Below are 18571 nucleotides of genomic sequence, written 5' to 3' on the forward strand. Positions count from 1 at the left end.
ACTCCCTGACATGTGAGTGCGCTGTATCGAGTTTAAAGCTCTGGCCGCGGGCCCTTTCTGGAGCCGCTGGCGGCTCCACGAGGGGTCAGTCAGCTGCAGCTCAACGCGGATCAGAGGGACCACGTGACGTGACGTGACGCACGCTTAGCGCAGGAAACTGACGCAGATTATGACGCAGCGCTGATTGGGTGATGCTAATGAGGGGGGGCGGGGGAGGGGTATATCTTTTTTTTAAATTTTAATATATATTTTTTGGCTGAAAAAGCCCAAAATTTCATTCTACTTACTGACCATATTTAAGTTTTCCATCAAATAAATGAACTTAATGACACTCTTGAAAAAAGAGCATTTGTGTTAATAAAAAGGATCACAGTCAAAGTCACGCCATTAAATAAAATAGGCCAACAGTTATCCAATCATTTTCTATGACATCATGTTTTTAGTTGGGGGGGGGTTGCAACATTGCAGCAATTTGTGAGCAATCATCCCTTTGAGCCACGGGGTCAACTTTGTTTGCCTGTAACTGCCAATCATCTGCCGGGTGTGTGTGTGTGTGTGTGTGTGTGTGTGTGTGTGTGTGTGTGTGTGTGTGGGGTTCCTGAAGGTGTTCTCACACACACTTCCCCAGCACCTGTGTCACATTTCATCAACTTATGGGCTGGAATCGAGCCCGCGCATGCAGGCAAACGTAATAATAATCCTAATGTGCTCCTTATTAGAGACACATAGCATATTTCCCTCCTGAGAAAGCGAGCCGCGAGGAGGTGCATGCTGGGTGCTGGAGTTGGCCCGTGGAAGTGAAGTAAAGGCAATCGCTCACATTCCAACACAGTCGAGGGACGAACCGGACTGCTGGAGAAACACTGAAGAAAACCCACGCGAGAGGAAGTTAATGGAGTTTGAGGGACTTGAGTTGTGCTTGTGTTTCTTTTGGAAGGGGAAGTGGTCCGAGGAGCGATTTTATTGCAGGGAGAGGTTCTCCAAAAAAAAAAGGTGCTCCAGTGAGATTGGGAGGAGACACACTATCCATAAATGGGTCTTAAATTATTGATTGATATGGAGGGAAGTCGTCGCCAGAGAGACAACTCGTCTTCTGTGTCGTGCTGCCACCTTGTGGCAGAGGTCCGCCATCACACGAGAGGTGTGAATTCACCTGGTTTGGTTCCCAGATAAACGACATTGAAGCTGAAACAAGTGGTCAAGGTATCAATCAGCGTATGAAGGGGAAGAGTTGTATCTACAAATATCTTTGATCATCGTTTTGAGTAAAAAAACACACAAATATTTGATGTTTCAAACTGTTTTTTTGTTGTCTTACATGGCATAATGTGGGGTTATGGACTGTAAGTTGTACGAAACAGCCATTTTTGTTGTTTTTAAGCGATTTTGTGAAATTGAATAGGCAAAAAAAGAAAGAAAAAATGATCCGCAGAAAATAAAAACACAATATGCTGCTGAAATGTACACACCTGACAAGTTGTGCCACTTAAAAAAACAATCATCAATAACAATAAAAACAACAACTCAAGTAGCTACTCCATTGACGCATATTGCCTCTTATCTTTTCATAATATAAAACCCAATATGAACGATAATCATTTTATCTTACAGTATTTACAGCAGCGACAGATTTCACTCTTTTTGTTTCAGCCAGAAAAAGCCCGACAGCCAGAGGAGCAGTTTGTGCTACGGATTTGACATTGTGTGATAGAAAACCCCCCAAAAAAGTGTAAATGTCTTTGATTTTCATTATTAAAAACTGTTATTTCTCAACCACGTTGCCCTGAAGTTGTCAAAGCAAAAGGGCTTGTGGGTAAATGAGAAGCCTTTACAGTGTGAACACGTCTGGGAAGTTCTTAAAAAAGTCAGCGCATACCAGCAACCAGTCGATGTGTGGTCCACAGAGCTGGAAAAACAAAACTGATTTTAATAATCCTCTGTAAAAAATAAAAAATAAAATTGGACAGAGGTTTGAATCCCAGTTATCCACAAGTTCAAAAGTCTCCATTTCATAAAAAATGGCCGACGTCCAGTGATTGAGGCGCAGTCAGTGCGTTTCCAAGCTGGATGCGACCCAGTGAGGAGAGGAAGAGGGGGGGCGGGGCTTACAGCACCTCGTCTACATGCGGGGAGCTCTGCTCGTCTTCATCGGCCTCCATCTGAAGCTGCTGGTACTTTCTTTTGAAAAACCCGAACTGGAAAAACAAAAAAGATTCAGTCAAGAGAAGCTTTCGTTTGAATCTGTTGACATGAAGCTGCGCATTTCTATGAAAACTCAAATTAGGTTTATTATCAAGATTACTCTCTCACACTGAAGCGTAAAAGTCGGGTTAAAAGCCACTACTACCTTCGGTGGGTGTACCCACTAACTCCCGCTGTAGCCAGCTAGCACTGCTGCTAATTTCCCACTAGTTCCCCCGCTAGTTCCTCTGCTAGTTCCTCTGCTAGTTCCTCTGCTAGTTCCCCGCTAGTTCCTCTGCTAGTTCCTCTGCTAGTTCCTCTGCTAGTTCCTCTGCTAGTTCCTCTGCTAGTTCCCTCGCTAGTTCCTCTGCTAGTTCCTCTACTAGTTCCTCTGCTAGTTCCTCTGCAAGTTCACCTGCTAGTTCCCTCGCTAGTTCCTCTGCTAGTTCCCTCGCTAGTTCCTCTGCTAGTTCCTCTGCTAGTTCCTCTGCAAGTTCACCTGCTAGTTCCCTCGCTAGTTCCTCTGCTAGTTCCTCTGCTAGTTCCTCTGCTAGTTCCTCTGCTAGTTCCCTTGCTAGTTCCCTGGCTAGTTCCCTGGCTAGTTCCCCGCTAGTTTCCCTGCTAGTTCCCCCGCTAATTCGCTAGTTCCCTGATAACTACCAAAGGTAGCGGGTGCAGCCCCGGCTCAATGCCCGACGCAGGGACGTGGGCAGTAGCAGCATAGCGGCGAGCTAGCAGCAGCACTAGCTTGCTACAGCAGGGTAGGCGCGGCTTGCAACCCGACTTTTACGGTGTATATATATATATATATATATATATATATATATATATATATATATATATATATATATATATATATATATGAGAATCAACTACTGTTAGCATCGCTCGCTACCTTCCACAGCAGCCCAACGGCCAGAGCCAGCAGCAGCAGTCCGGCGATCGCGCTGCCGACGATCACTCCCACTGGAACCTCGCCTTTCTCTCCGGGTTTGGTGACGGTCACCACCACCTGGACAGAAGGAAGGACGGCGGACATGTGACATGGAACATGTGACACGGGACACGTGACACGTGACACGTGACCTGATGCCGCATGAGACTAGACGCCCCCTCAGCTCCGCCCACAGGAGTCTCTCCCTTCTTCAATCTTTCCTCGCGGGAATCTTACCGGCAGCCGCTTGAGGCCGATGACGCGCAGATCGGGGTCCGAGGTCTCGACCTCGACCTCGGAGGTCAGCTCGAGGGTCTGGTAGGCGGCCTGCGAAGTGAGAGCGCACTTTAAAGCGACAGCGCAGGCAAAACAACTAGTCGTGAATAGATAAAGAAATAAAAAATGTATCAGTGAGCATATTTACCGTGATAAACGTGCCGCTCCAGATCCTGGATTTGACCTTCACGACGTAGTCGCTCTTAGTCTCCGTGTCCTTGAGGATGCATTTGATGGACTTGCATTTTGCGTTCGTGCAGTCCTGTCAGTTCAAAAACACAACAACAACATCAACAAAAGGAAAGCAGTACACAACGGGACCTTTCAGTGCAACCCACACTGCCTCATGAAATCCTTTGTTAACAAATGTGCTGACCAGCTTCTCCGAGCCGCTGAGGCTCTCCTGGGAGAAGGACGCCGTGTGGCTCTTCACGCCGATCTTCAGAGGATCCACCAGGCCGCTGGAGTTGCAGCTGACAGCGCCCCCCTGCAGCCGGAGGAGGAATTACATCAACACACGACACGTCAAATCACAAGGTTGAAGTCAAAGAGGGTTTTTTTTTTTTTTTACTAAACTTGCATTTAGATATTTTTAGGAGCTATTTAAAGTAGTATTGTTTAATTATTTTAGTTGTTTGCTTATTTAGTTTAGATTTGTTGATGTATTAGGATAGTTTTTTTTAGTTTAGTTTAATTATTTGTAGTTGCTTAGCTTTACTTACTTAGATTGTTTATTGGTTTATTAATTAGGTAATGCAGTGGGCACCTGGGGTTTTATATATATATATATATATATATATATATATATATATATATATATATATATATATATATATATATATATTTACATATATACATATATATATACATACATACATATATATATATATATACATATATATACATACATATATACATATATATACATACATACATACATACATACATACATACATACATACATACATACATACATACATACATACATACATACATACATATATATATATATATATATATATATATATATATATATATATATGTGCATTGTTTTGGCAGCGTAATCCTCATACCCACAATGCATCAGTGGCCCTTTGAGTTATGTTTATCTTCTTTGATCTATAGGACAAATGGCCACTACAATACCATTAAACGGAGAACTTCATCATAGTGGGAGGGATAAAACGAACTAGAACTTTTATTTGTCGGCTTTTAATTCTCTGATTTATGTTTATTTTCTTTGATTTATGTGTATCTTCTTTGATCTATTTGACAAATGGCCACTACAGAATTGTTTTAAAGTCTTTCGAGTTTGAATTGCAGACACCACATTGCATATTGGGCGTCAACGAGGGCATTGATGACTGTGTTCATCGTGTATTTAAGAAGCGTCTGGTGCTTCGGTAGCTCACCGCCTGCGCGTCCACAGCGGTGACGTAGAGGAGCTGGTTCCCTCCCTCGGTGGCCACCGGCAGAGCGATGCTCAGATACAGGAGGCTGACCGGGAAGTTACCGGTTGAAACCTTCAAAAGCAATCGATTTTAGTTCACGTATGTCTTTTAGGAGGAATTTAGATCGCGGGACTTTCCCCTCAAACCGCACCTTCACTGTGAAGTTGAACTCCGGGCCGATGTCGTCGAGGCTTTTCACCGTTGTTATCACGGGAACGGCGGCATCTGCCACGTAGAAGTTGATGTTGGACTGCCTGGGGACCAGGAGAGCACAGCGACGATGAAGATGAGCTCCTCCCCCCCATCGACAACCGTCAATCCAGAGAAAATGTTGAATAAAAACACTTTAAAGTGACAAAAAGCGGCTCTACCTGGATAAAATAATCCCTGTATCGTATCGCAGAGGAATGGAAATGAGCGCCGTGTTGTCTGCAGGCTTTTCCTCTTGACCATCACTGTAAAAAAAAAAGGTACACAGCATTACCACAGGGTGGACCAGCCTTTCATGGTATTTATATTTATACTGTATTTATAACTTTATACTGTGTACTTTTACCTCTTGGCCTCAAATTCCACCTCGGCTCGCTTTTGCAACAGGTTGAGATTGTAGTCGAAATTCATCTGAAATTTCATCTGCAATTGAAAGACAGTTTAATTTTTTTTTCGCATAGCCCAAAAAAAACAAACATATTTGTGTTTTTCTCACACTCACCTCTTGGTTTGTTTTTAACGCCGGGTATCCCACCTGGCAGGTGACGGTTTGCGGTTGCGTTGAGGTGCATTTGACTCCGCCCGTCTGTGAATCCAAAGATCTGAGCCGTTAATGGCCGCCGCGTGGCTTTATTACACAAACAACACAACACCGTGAAGCTTTTCTGCAAATAACTTCAGCAGCGCAGACGGGAAAAGTGCAAAACACACTTAACACTTAACAAAAAACGGTTAAATTCCTGATGATCATACATGTATTTTGTAGGAAAAATCGATAAAGCATAGTAACGCGATATTTTGAGTGGCAATATTGTATCAATACACTGAAGCAAGGTATCCATCTTCTATTTAATCAATTATACACTTTTTGGTCCTAGAATAATAAAATACATGACTTTTTCAGGCCACTAGATGGTGCTGTGTTGTTGTCCCGTGTCAGCGGTAGAAAGTTGGTCAAAACAAACATGGAGACGTCAGAGAAAGAAATTAGAAAATGCAGGTGCAACATTTATGACAGTGTTGGTCAGTTTGTCCCATTTTGCTGCCATAAAAATGATTGAAGGGGGCTTAACTGACTTAAAACTTTATCTTATGAGATAAAATATGTTGACAAAAAGCTTTGGTTGGGGACAATTTGCGGTTTAAAAAAAAGGCAATAAATCGCAATATTCAATATATCGTAATATCGTGATAGTATCGTACAGGGACTTAAGTATGATGATAATATCTTATAACATATCTATGTTGTCCACTCACGGGAGGGAAGATGGAGGAGTAGAAGAGGTTGCCGGAGAAGGTCGCCAAGACCTGAGTGTTGTACGCGTTCTCCTTCTTGTTCTTCACGACGACTTCGACCGACAGCTCCCGGTTGTTGGCGCCGACCAGGACGGGAGCCGAGCTGTAACACAAGCGCTACACAACTCTGACTGGAACAACAACAACAACAACAACCACCAGATCCTTTATCCTGAAGACGTCTTCACACCTGAACCGAACATCGTACACACAAAATGGACGGCGAGCGCGACGCGTCACATTTTACACGGTCGGCGGATTCTCACCCGGAAGCTTTGGCGTCCGTCTTCACGCTCAGCACCAGATCACTGACGCACACTTCGTCAGAGCCGCAGTCCTTTGTGAACGGGACCTGAACGGGACGACAGAGCGGCAACGTGAGGGGAAGCTGTTGCGTATCTAGTGGATTTATCTTGTGGCTGGGAAACACACGACAAAGTGTGTAAATATGAGCACTTGCGTGACTTTAAAAGCTTTAAAAAAGGCCAGTAACCATCACGTGGAGTGTCATTTAGATGCTTCTGCTACATAACGACTACGTTTAAAGTCCCTGCTCTGTTTCCTGTGGATATTTTTTGTAGAAAAAAGGCAAAACTAAATGAATTCAGGGAGGTCGTGGACTGTAGAAAGTCACTTACAAAGAACTCCCAGGCACTTGGAGACGACGTATCGAGGACGGGGTTCACATCTGCATTCTGCTGCTCGATCTCCACTTTCAAGCTGAGGGAATTGACAAAGTCTGGCGCCTCCTGTTGAAGAAAATCAGCAGATTATTTTCCAAATAAAGTAACGTGTCTATGAGCTTTGTGTCTTATTTGCTGCAAAACAGATGCTTTCCACCCCTCACCTGAACGTAAACCTGGTAGTCCAGACACAGGGGCGCAGAGGATATTTTCGCTTTTTCCGTGAGGAGGCGCTCATTGTTTTTAGTGAACAGTCCTCTCGACGTCACCCGCGAAGCCTGCAGGTCAGCGTCCAGAGTCAAAGTGTAGGATATATCTGGAAGGTAAGAAAGAGTGCGATATTTTTGTCTTGAAAAATAATCCAAGGGCAAGATTTGAACATCTTGGTTAATGCACGTATTCACTTTCTTGCCCGAGAGAAGATTTATATGTCTCATGTCTGTACGCTAAATATAAGGTCATAGTCGGCGGCACGTTAGCTTAGCTTAGCATAAGGACTGAAAACACGGACAGCCTGGCTCTGACCAAAAGCAACAAATCCACCTACCAGCAAACTGTGACGTGACAATGTACTCGTAGCTGGATTTTCTTTAACCTTCAGGCAGTGCTAGGCTAGCTGTTTCGCCTGCTTTCAGCCGTTGTGTTATGCTAAGCTAACCATCTCGTGGCTCTAGCTTCGTATTTACCGTACAGACACGAGAGTGGTTTCGATCTTCACATTGACTCTCGGCACGAACGTAAACGAGGTGACGTGTAATTCGGGGTTGTGGGATCAGGACGGCGCTACTGGCGCTAACCGCTAACCGCTATTTTGCACCATCTACTTATCCTTGAGAAGAGGTAATCAGATTTACCGATGGGTCCGACGGGCTCTTTAGGCCTGAACGCAGCTCTGAAGCAGAGGTTGGTGTTGAAACACGAAAGCTTGCGTCCGTTAATGTTGCAGAGTTTGTTGAAAATGTTGATTTTATCGGGGTTGAAAGAAGCTTCGGCCGAGACGGACGCCACGCCTCTGGACCTGAAAACCAAGCGCAGTTTTTTAAAACAATCACCACCAGCCTTCGCCGATTCTACCCATGTATACAGCGGCGTTGATAACTCACCAGAGCTGCACCACTTTGCCATACGCGCCAATGGAGATGTCGGGGATGGTGTCATCGTTCAGATCTTTGAAGCTATCGAGGGACCTTCCAAAATACTGCAACTGAGGATCCAGCTGGGAGCCAAGGATCCTCTGGAACCGATGATCAACAATGATCGTCGAGAGACTAAATACATCCATTATGTATATAGGACAATAAGGTCAGGTACGAACTCCTCTGCGTACCTGTGAGAACTGTTTGTTCAAGGCCTTCTTCTTCCCGTTGTAGATGTAGACGACGCCTTTCCCTTTGTCCGCGAGCGGAGCGCCAACCACGACGTCGTTGTAGCCGTCCAGGTCCAGGTCGGGAACGGCCGAGACGGCCATCCCGAAGCGGGCGTTCTCGGTCGGGGGCGGACCACCGAGGTGCCCTTTCTCGTTCAGGATGCCCTTCGGGGTTCATGACAACAGAAGGACGTGATGGACGTGGCGCCGCAGCGCCGTTATTTTTTTAAAAATCTCCAGCTTTTTGAGAGTATCGTTCTACCTTGGTGACGGAGAAGAGGTAGACCCTGCCTTGCTCTCTCTTCAGATCGCTCATGAACATGGGGGCGCCCACCAGCAGGAGGTCCGTCACCCCGTCTCGGTCCACGTCCAGGGGGCACATGACGCTTCCGAAGTACGACCCGATCTGGGACAACGAGCGGCGGATGTTTTACTGACGTACGCGGCTGGTTCCAAGCGGGGGAACATACCTCACCCGTCTGTCATCCGTACCTGCTTCCCTCGCTCTGAGTCGATGACGGCGAGCTGCTTCTGGGCGTTGACGGTGTAGACGATGACTTGTCCCGAGTGGTTGGAGCGAGGGGCGCCGGCCACAAAGTATTCTGTGGGCCCGTCGCTCAGCGTGGTGACGGAATAACCTGAAAATACAACTTTTAAATAGCCGACATAAACAGTGGCAACTAAATGTATTCAAGTACTGGGCTCTACAGAGTATTTCCTTTTTTTTAATGCTACTTTTTACTCGTTAATTTGCTAAACGAAGGGCTCTGCACACCTACACACAGGTGTTAAAAATGTTTATTTGACAGCCTCCAATCTGCATAATTCATATTTTTTGTACTTTCTGGAATTTTTTTTACCCTTTCTGACTTTTACTTGACTAAAGTAATATTTGGCGTGCAGAACCTTTAACTGTTACACACAGTGTAACATGTGATATATTACTATATAGTATTTTTATAATTTCTGCATAATCTGAATACTTCCTCCACCCCTTTGCCATTTTAACACAGTGGTACACACCCGGACACACAACGCGTGTGTGTTTTAAGTTAAGATTATTTTAAGGACATTCAGTAATTATCCGAACAAGCCAAACAAAAATTCACTTTCTTGAGAATACTACAATAAAGTGTTGTTTTGTTAGCAGAATGCTATTTGTTAATGGTTGCCAATCCAAATACAAAAAAATGTAATACAAAATAAAATAAAAATACAGTGCAGACAGGAGGTTGTGCACTTTGGTAATCAATATATATATATATATATATATATATATATATATATATATATGTATATATATATATATATATATATATATATTTCTATCAAGTTCTGCCTCTGGTAAGCTGCTGATTTCACAAATAAGTTCCCGCGCCACAGATATGCAGAGCGAAGAGTTTTGTAGAGATTGCACACGAGTTCAGACCCACGGCTGCTAGAAGCAGTGCGCGTGGTTCTCAGCTGAAGGAACGGGATCGCAGCGTAGCTGTGAATGCGTACCCAGTAACGAGCTGTGGTTTCTCTCTTGAAGTGTTGCCGCGAACGCCGAGAAGGGCAGGACGTCCGCCTTCGAGCCCTTTTGGTGCACGACGGTCCCGCTCCAAGCGTAGGCCCCGACCGCTCCCAGCATCATCACCCCCTTCACGGCACACGCCGGGGACACCGGTCAGTCGGATAACGGACAAACACAACCGCGGATCACAGTCTTTTTTGGGTTGCGGGGGTTGAAACCACCATTTTTTCCCTTCCTTCTCTAGTATGAAAAGGCTTTGAAATGCATCAAAGGGAAGTTAGTCCACAGAGCTTTTTCCAGTAAAAACTAAGCAAATAGTGAAAAAACCACACAATGGGAGTGTGAGAACAGAATATGCTTTAAATGTCTATTAAAAAGAAAGAGGCAGCTTCTTAAAGTTTGCGGTCAGACTTCCGGCTTCCTCTTTACTTTCAGTGAGGGAGGGAGGGGGGGGCATGTTGTGAAAGGGGGTCGCCTGCAGAGCTTTTGCAAGTTTGAAGTTTATTTCAAAAATACATTAAAAAAAATATATTTTTAAAAATATATTTTTTAAATATATTTTTAAAAATATATTTTTTTAAATATTTCTTTTTAAATATATTTTTTTAAATATATTTCTTTAAATATATATATATTTTTTAATATATTTTTTTAAATATATTTCTTTAAATATATATATTTTTAAAATATATTTTTAAAAATATATTTTTTTAAATATATATTTTTTTATATATTTAAAAATATATTTTTTTAAATATATATTTTTTTATATATTTAAAAATATATTTTTTTAATTATATATTTTTTTATATATTTAAAAATATATTTTTTTAAATATATTTTCAAACGGCGGTGGCGCTCTGTACCTGTTGGCTGGCGTAGTGGGCGCTGAACCCGACCTGGGACATCTCCATCTTGAAGTTGTCGCCCCCTTTCCCGGTGCCTTTGTGTGGGAAACAGAGAAAATCGGCGTCAAGAGCAGCGAACCCAGAATCAGGATGTGTGTCAAAAAGAAAAAAACACATTTGCTTTTGGTCTCTCATGGAAACTTCTTCTGTGACGGACATGTTGAGACACGTCCCTGAGGTAAATTGCACACCTGCTGGAGGGGGGAGGGGGTTCACCTCACACACCTTCTATGTTGAAGATGCGGCTCCCCAGCGCGCCGGTGATGGTGGAGAGGGCCGCCTCCTCCGACACGTTGAAGAAGTACTTCTCCTTGGGGACGCTGGCGATGGACTGGATTTCTTGGATCAGGTTGTCTGTGTCGATGTTGTTTCTGATGTAATAACCCAGAACCTGAGGAGAGAGGAGACATGAGGAAACACAAGCAAAGAGTGATGACGAGCGTCAAACCATCAGGAACACATGCAAAGGCAGCAGGGTTGCAGGGGTTAATCACACAGTAGTTTACATTATATTAATGTAATAATACAACATACACAATTACAGTAAACTGCTGTATGCAGAGTTGCATTACTATTTTTTCTACAGTTTATTTACTGTAAATGTAATGTTACTGTTATACTAAAACACAATTTAGTGGCAGCTGGGTAGTCAGTACAAATATATATATATATATATATATATATATATATATATATATATATATATATATATTTATACACATATATAAACATATATATACATATATATATACATATATATGTATATATATATATATATTTATTTATTTTTATTTATTACATCATAATAATGTGATAATAATGTGATTATATCTTTACTTTATTTTTATATATATATATAAAATATATATAAATATATATATATATATATGTATATATATACATATATATATATATATATATATATATATATATATATATATATATATAAGCATTTTTTGCTTCTACCTATACCGTTTCAGTCTTTCTGTTTTGTCTATTATAGAAAATAATATTGTATGACAAACAAACAAACCATCATTTCAAATGCAATATCATTAAAAAAAATGATTGAAATAGAGTTTATTACTGACATTATTTAAGCCAGTACATAACTAAACACTGCCTACACCCTTCATTAGGAACTTGAATGTGATATCAAAGCTATGAATCAGCATGCAGGTATCATTTACTATATATATATATATATATATATATATATATATATATATATATATTATATATATATATATATATATATATATATATATATATATATATATATATATATATATATATATATAACTGGTAGTAAATGGCAGAGCATCACTTACAGCGATACCGAAGCGGGTGATGCCTTGCTTCTCGCAGTCGGCGAGGACATCTTCTCTGAAGGGGCGGTCGTGAGACTCGCCATCGGTGACGACCACCATCACCTTGGCGGCGCCCGGTCGGCCGCCGTTGCTCTGGTGGAAACCCCACTGACTGGAGAGAGAGCGCAGAGGGCACGGTTCAGTCACGGTTCAGGCACGGTTCAGTCACGGTCCAGTCACGGTCCAGTCACGGTTCAGTCACGGTTCAGTCACGGTCCAGTCACGGTTCAGTCACGGTTCAGGCACGGTTCAGTCACGGTCCAGTCACGGTCCAGTCACGGTTCAGTCACGGTTCAGTCACGGTCCAGTCACGGTTCAGTCACGGTTCAGTCACGGTTCAGTCACGGTTTGTGGATTCATTGTTAAACATAAATCATAAATGTGAAGAAGAGACTGAAAAAAAGCTTTTTTTCTTCATTGTTTCCAAGGAAAATGACAGTTTAGCATCAAAATGATCAATAATCTGGATTTTAAAACAGATCAAATTGAGCAGCATAGTAATTATGAAGGCAGAAAAATCCAAAATCAAGCACATAATGAGCAGAAAGGGGAGGTTTTCCTGCGGCACCAACCTGGCATACTGGATGGCGTGGAAGGTGTTGGTGGAGGAGCCGTACATCTGTGTGATCCTGGACGCCGCGGCCGTGGCCTCGTCTTTGGTTTTGAACTCGTTGAGTTTGAACTCAAAGCGGGAGTCGACGCCGTACTGGATGACGCTGACCTGGTGGAGCACAGAGCGCCGTCAGAGCGCCGTCAGAGCGCCGTCAGAGCGCCGTCAGAGCGCCGACAGAGCGCCGTCAGAGCGCCGCTCCATCTCTGCGTGACTCTCCCCGCAGGTGAAGCGTTACCTGAGTGCTTTTGGGCCCGATGTCGAGCGCCGGGATCAGTTTCTGGAGGAACTCGGTCATCGGCGCCCACGGGTAGATGCTGTTAGAGCCGTCCAACACGATCACGATGTCCATCGGCCCGCCGCATGCTGGAGGGGTATTAATATACAATATACATCATTACATATGTATATATATATATCACTATGTGTAAATATATATATACATATGAACGAAAGTAGTTTAAATATATATTTATACATACATAAATTTATATATATATATATATATATATATATATATATATATACATACACACACATAAATGAATATGTATGTATGTATATATATATATATATATATATATATATATACATACAAAAAAATAAAATAAAATAAAATAAAAAAGGTATATATATATATACATACATATGAATGGACATAGTATAAATATATACATAAATGAATGAATATATATATATATATATATGTATATATATATATGTCTGTATATATATATATATATTGATGTATATTTATATATATATTTTTATGTATATAAATATATATTTATGTATATATATACTACTTCCATTCATATATATATATATAGATATATATATATATACGTACATATATATATATTGATGTGTATATATATATATTTATGTATATATATACTACTTCTATTGATATATATATATATATATATATATATATATATATATATATATATATATATATACGTACATATATAAATATATATTATAAATATATATTTATTGATGTGTATATGAATATATATATATATATAATTATATATAAATATCTCTCTAAAAATAACTCTATGTTCTGCTCTCACTCTGGACGGCAGGAGAGAAGGCGGCTTGCGGCTGGAAGAGCGGATTCATCCGTGAACATATTCCTGGGTAGAAGATCTGATCTCCACAGCGTTGTCCCCAGAGAGGAGCGCACGTCTGCAGCGCACCAGAGGATTAACAAACACTCAGCCCTACACAGCACATTATTGACCATACTGTACTGTATGGTCAATAATGTGCTGTTCACATGCATAAATTAAGGTTTAACAAACACAGTACTGTATGGTCAATAATGTGCTGTTCAAGCTGGGCCTAATAACACCTTGAACAGTACATTATTGACCATACAGTACTGTATGGTCAATAATGTACTGTTCAAGGGTTTGCTGGGCCTAATAACACCTTGAACAGTACATTATTGACCATACAGTGCTGTATCGTCAATAATGTACTGTTCAAGGGTTTGCTGGGCCTAATAACACCGTGAACAGTACATTATTGACCATACAGTGCTGCCTCTCATCCCTTATTGATTAAATATTGACTATTTCCAGGTGAAAAGCAGCAATATGAATCTGCAAATCTCTGAAGCGGCATGATTCTGTGCTGGGTGTCTAAAGGAACCTCGTACCATCAAACCGTCGACTGCAGGCATCCGGGTCAGAGTCAGGCCCAGGCACATCTGGTCGTTGACGTTTTTAACATCGGGGAGACTGATGGAATCTGCGGATGACGTAGACGAGCACAACAAATAAGCCCTCGCATTGACTTTTTGGAACATCCTCCCGCGCCCAATTTAAGTCCCAGCATGCCCCATTCAGACAATCTTTTGGCATAAAATACGTAATATTTCCATTTTTTAAACAGTTTTTTGACTGAAAGTCCTTCCTAACAGGGCAAGACTTTGTTTTATTGTGATTTTTGTTGCAGATTCTGATCCTTTAGGTCCTCATCTTTCCAAAAAGGTGTCTTATTGACGCTCCAGGAGGCTTTTTTGGGGAATCTAGCTCATATCATGCTGGATGTTTATAGCTATAAACAAAATATCTTTTAAAAGTGAATTTTTTTTGCAGGAATACATTTTTTTCCCAAGACTTTGCTGAATAAATGCATACAATAAACACAAGTATAGGAATTAATTTGGGGTTCCTACAACGACTCAAACACGGAAGAAAAAGGAGGTCTGGAGCCAAAATTGGCTCCACAGTTTTCAACGGGTTGATGTTCAGATTGTTTGAGTTTGTCGAAGCCAAACGTCTGGAGACCTCCTGCATTTGTTTTAACTGCTCCGCTCTTTCAAGTGCATGGGCCAATGTTTGGTAGGAGAGGTCAGAGGTTAAACAACAAGACCGCCAGGCCGTGTGTACCTTGAAGGTTGAGCTCGTCGCAGCTGTTTCTGGAGCCCGAGACTTGACACTTGTAAACATTCCCCTTCCTGTTTCGGCTGAACCCGCTCCACGGGGCGCTGACCAGGAGCCTGCGAAAGAAACACATCTCAAACACCAGCGTTCACTCTCTCACAGCCGGCCGTGAGACTCATCCAAAAACGATTAGACGCTCCCACCGGTGACACCATGTCTGACCCAGAGATGCTGCCCTCGGGCTATTTTAAATACGTCGCACACAGCGGGGGGCGATCGTAACGCCAAAGCGATGCAGGGAAATCGGCGTAAACATCTGTCTGAGACAGGAAGCGTGTGCCGACAAGTCCGCCAACAAGTCATTCTTTTAATGTTTTAAGAAACGGCAAACAAGTTTCTACGAGTTCACGCGCAGGAAGCATCAACTTCAGACATTTCACAACCACCAGAATGAAATGTGCGAGTCCTGACGATGGCCTCGTACTTCTGCACGGCTTCCCCGCAGTGTCACGCAAAGCAGGCACACGTCCTTCTAGCGTCATCTGTTGTTGAGTTTCTCGTCGTGTGTGGATTGTGCAGTCAGAGAGTCTCTCAGATAGCTGCCTCCAGACGGTGAGCTAGTCTGCGAGGCCGTGACTCCACATGCAGACTGTAATCTCTGTGGTGTGATTCAGCAGCGTCCTATCAGGAGAGCTCGCCCGATGCATTTTGTTAACACGGGGGAACAGATTTGAACTCCTAAGCATCAACATCTGCCTCCAAAATAGTCGCGGTTGTGCTGAACGGAAGATGACACGGCAGAAACTGTTTAAAAAAAGCAAAAACAAGATTAAATCATGTAATAAATAAGTAACCCCACAGTAATGGTATAAAGTAAAGGTTATTTAGCTTGCACAGCAACTCCATTGGATTTATATTGCTCATTAATTCACAAATATTACTTCCTATAAGCGACTAAAATACATTTCCTGACAGTCTTGCAGGAGAAAAGAGAGGTTTGGAGGACTTTGCAGAACATAAATCTCTGTGAATGTTTCCATTTCCATCAAAAATGACACAGCTGAGCTGGCCCCAAATGACCTGAGAAGCTACCTTAGTTGTTTTTTTTAAAACCATGTTGAACAGGTGGCGATGAAGTGAAGCAACCCTCGGCTCCAACGGCGCCACTTATCACGAAACCCAGTGGTTAACAGAGCGTGAGCAGCTGCATCTCTGCAGGGCGGCCCCAGCCTGCTGCCCCCGGCCTGCTGCACAGGGCTGTAATGACGGGTTGGCCTCTGAACGTGTGTCTGCACCTTGTTTGCTCAACAACGAAAAAACGACTCTGTGCGTAACATTTACGAACCCTCCGGATGTCACGATCACCATAGTGCTACTACGGTGCTACTAAAGTGCTACTAAAGTGCTACTACGGTGCTACTACGGTGCTACTAAAGTGCTACTACGGTGCTACTACGGTGCTACTACGGCGCTACTACGGTGCTACTACGGTGCTACTAAGCTGCTACTAAAGTGCTATTAAAGTGCTACTAAAGTGCAACTACGATGCTACTAAAGTGCTACTAAGGTGCTATTAAAGTGCTAATACAGTGCTACTAAAGTGCTACTAGGGTGCTACTAAAGTGCTAATATGGTGCTACTCAGGTGCTACTATGGTGCTAATACGGTGCTACTAAAGTGCTACTAAAGTGCTACTAAGGTGCTACTAAGGTGCTACTACGGGGCTACTACGGTCCTACTAGAGTGCTACTATGGTGCTACTAAAGTGCTACTGAAGTGCTACTAAGGTGCTACTAAGGTGCTACTACGGTGCTACTAAGGTGCTACTACGGTGCCACTAAGGTGCTACTAAGGTGCTACTAAGGTGCAACTACGATGCTACTAAAGTGCTACTAAGGTGCTATTAAAGTGCTGATACGGTGCTACTAAAGTGCTAATAAGGTGCTACTAAAGTGCTAATACAGTGCTACTAAGGTGCTACTAAAGTGCTAATATGGTGCTACTACGGTGCTACTACGGTGCTACTACGGTGCTATTAAAGTGCTGCTAAAGTGCTACTACGGTGCTACTATGGTGCTATTAAAGTGCTGCTAAAGTGCTACTACGGTGCTACTATGGTGCTACTTAAGTGCTACTACATACTCAGTACTAGTATTGCAGAGGAACCTCTTTACAGAGTGAACTCAGCCAGGATCCAGCAGATCCAACAGATCCAACAGATCCAACAGATCCAACAGATCCAGCAGATCCAACAGATCCAACAGATCCAACAGATCCAACAGATCCAACAGATCCAACAGATCCAGCAGATCCAGCAGATCCAGCAGATCCAGCAGTCTGAGGTCTCTCCTTCACTGTTCTTTCACGTGTTGCTGATGCAGATGACAGCGGAGAGCATCGTGTACCATTTGCCTTCGTGGTTTGTCGTTTGTTGGATCGCGTAGCCGAACTCCTCCTCCGCCGGACCGCTGAAGATCTTAGCGCCCGCCGTGCCGACGTTGAAGGACTGAGAGAGACGAATCCTGTCAGCTGGAGGAGAGAGAGGATGACATCACACACACATACATGCATGTACATTTACACATGAATATCTGTATAAATACATATACTGAAATATATATATATATATATATATATATATATATATATATACACACAAACACATGTATACATGCATATACACATCTACATTTAACACAAATGTATACATACATATGCACACACACATATATAAACATGTATAGACATATATAAATACACATACAAATATACGTATTTGTATGTGTCTATACATACACACAACCAAAGACACACACATACAAAATGCTAAAATAATGAGGAGATATATATCAATATTGTGCATTTATATGTGTATTATCTGTATGTATCTGAGTGTATCTGTATGTATTTGTGTGTCTATGTATGTATCTGTGTATTATCTGTGTGTATCTGTGTGTATCTGTGTGTATCTGAGTGTATCTGTATGTATTTGTGTGTATATGTATCTGTGTATTAACTGTGTGTATATATATGTGTGTATCTATGTATTATCTGTATGTATCTGAGTGTATCTGTATGTATTTGTGTGTCTATGTATGTATCTGTGTATGTATCTGTGTATTATCTGTGTATTATCTGTGTATTATCTGTGTATTATCTGTGTATATCTGTGTGTATCTGAAAGTCAGATCTTATATTAGGGCTCTGGTTGTTTCCGGTGAGTGGTCTCATGTGTTCCCATCCAGCAGCACCACACATCCAGACTTCCTCTTTTAGAGAGAAGTGGTTTTTGTGGCTGAGTCATGTACTTTTTTAAAAAGTTTTTTTTAACTTGATTCACGGAAGGATTGTCCCCTAAAAATCAAACCATC

General features: G+C 42.0%; 1 protein-coding gene across 1 annotated transcript in view; it reads right to left on the reverse strand.

Annotated features, from left to right (window-relative positions):
- Positions 1-1327: 1327 nt before the first annotated feature.
- itga2.2 (integrin, alpha 2 (CD49B, alpha 2 subunit of VLA-2 receptor), tandem duplicate 2) overlaps positions 1328-18571 on the reverse strand; it is an 18066-nt gene continuing 822 nt past the window's right edge. Inside the window, exons 2-30 of the mRNA XM_068605259.1 lie at positions 17606-17729; positions 15207-15316; positions 14471-14562; positions 13881-13995; positions 13040-13167; positions 12764-12912; positions 12153-12303; positions 11047-11212; positions 10780-10856; positions 9901-10039; positions 8890-9035; positions 8660-8803; positions 8359-8562; positions 8135-8265; positions 7886-8049; positions 7196-7347; positions 6987-7097; positions 6615-6700; positions 6310-6451; positions 5555-5638; positions 5399-5475; positions 5214-5297; positions 4994-5096; positions 4804-4914; positions 3768-3878; positions 3540-3653; positions 3353-3442; positions 3077-3193; positions 1328-2195 (exon numbers count right to left, since the gene is read on the reverse strand). Coding sequence (XP_068461360.1) covers positions 2106-2195; positions 3077-3193; positions 3353-3442; positions 3540-3653; positions 3768-3878; positions 4804-4914; positions 4994-5096; positions 5214-5297; positions 5399-5475; positions 5555-5638; positions 6310-6451; positions 6615-6700; positions 6987-7097; positions 7196-7347; positions 7886-8049; positions 8135-8265; positions 8359-8562; positions 8660-8803; positions 8890-9035; positions 9901-10039; positions 10780-10856; positions 11047-11212; positions 12153-12303; positions 12764-12912; positions 13040-13167; positions 13881-13995; positions 14471-14562; positions 15207-15316; positions 17606-17729 — 3512 coding nt within the window. The 3' untranslated portion in view covers positions 1328-2105. The remainder of the gene's footprint in view (positions 2196-3076; positions 3194-3352; positions 3443-3539; positions 3654-3767; positions 3879-4803; positions 4915-4993; positions 5097-5213; positions 5298-5398; positions 5476-5554; positions 5639-6309; positions 6452-6614; positions 6701-6986; positions 7098-7195; positions 7348-7885; positions 8050-8134; positions 8266-8358; positions 8563-8659; positions 8804-8889; positions 9036-9900; positions 10040-10779; positions 10857-11046; positions 11213-12152; positions 12304-12763; positions 12913-13039; positions 13168-13880; positions 13996-14470; positions 14563-15206; positions 15317-17605; positions 17730-18571) is intronic.

This window comes from Clinocottus analis, unplaced genomic scaffold (genome assembly GCF_023055335.1).
Source record: "Clinocottus analis isolate CAN_PGR_092001 unplaced genomic scaffold, fCliAna1.0.p SCAF_7, whole genome shotgun sequence".
NCBI classification, from domain to species: Eukaryota; Metazoa; Chordata; class Actinopteri; order Perciformes; family Cottidae; genus Clinocottus; species Clinocottus analis.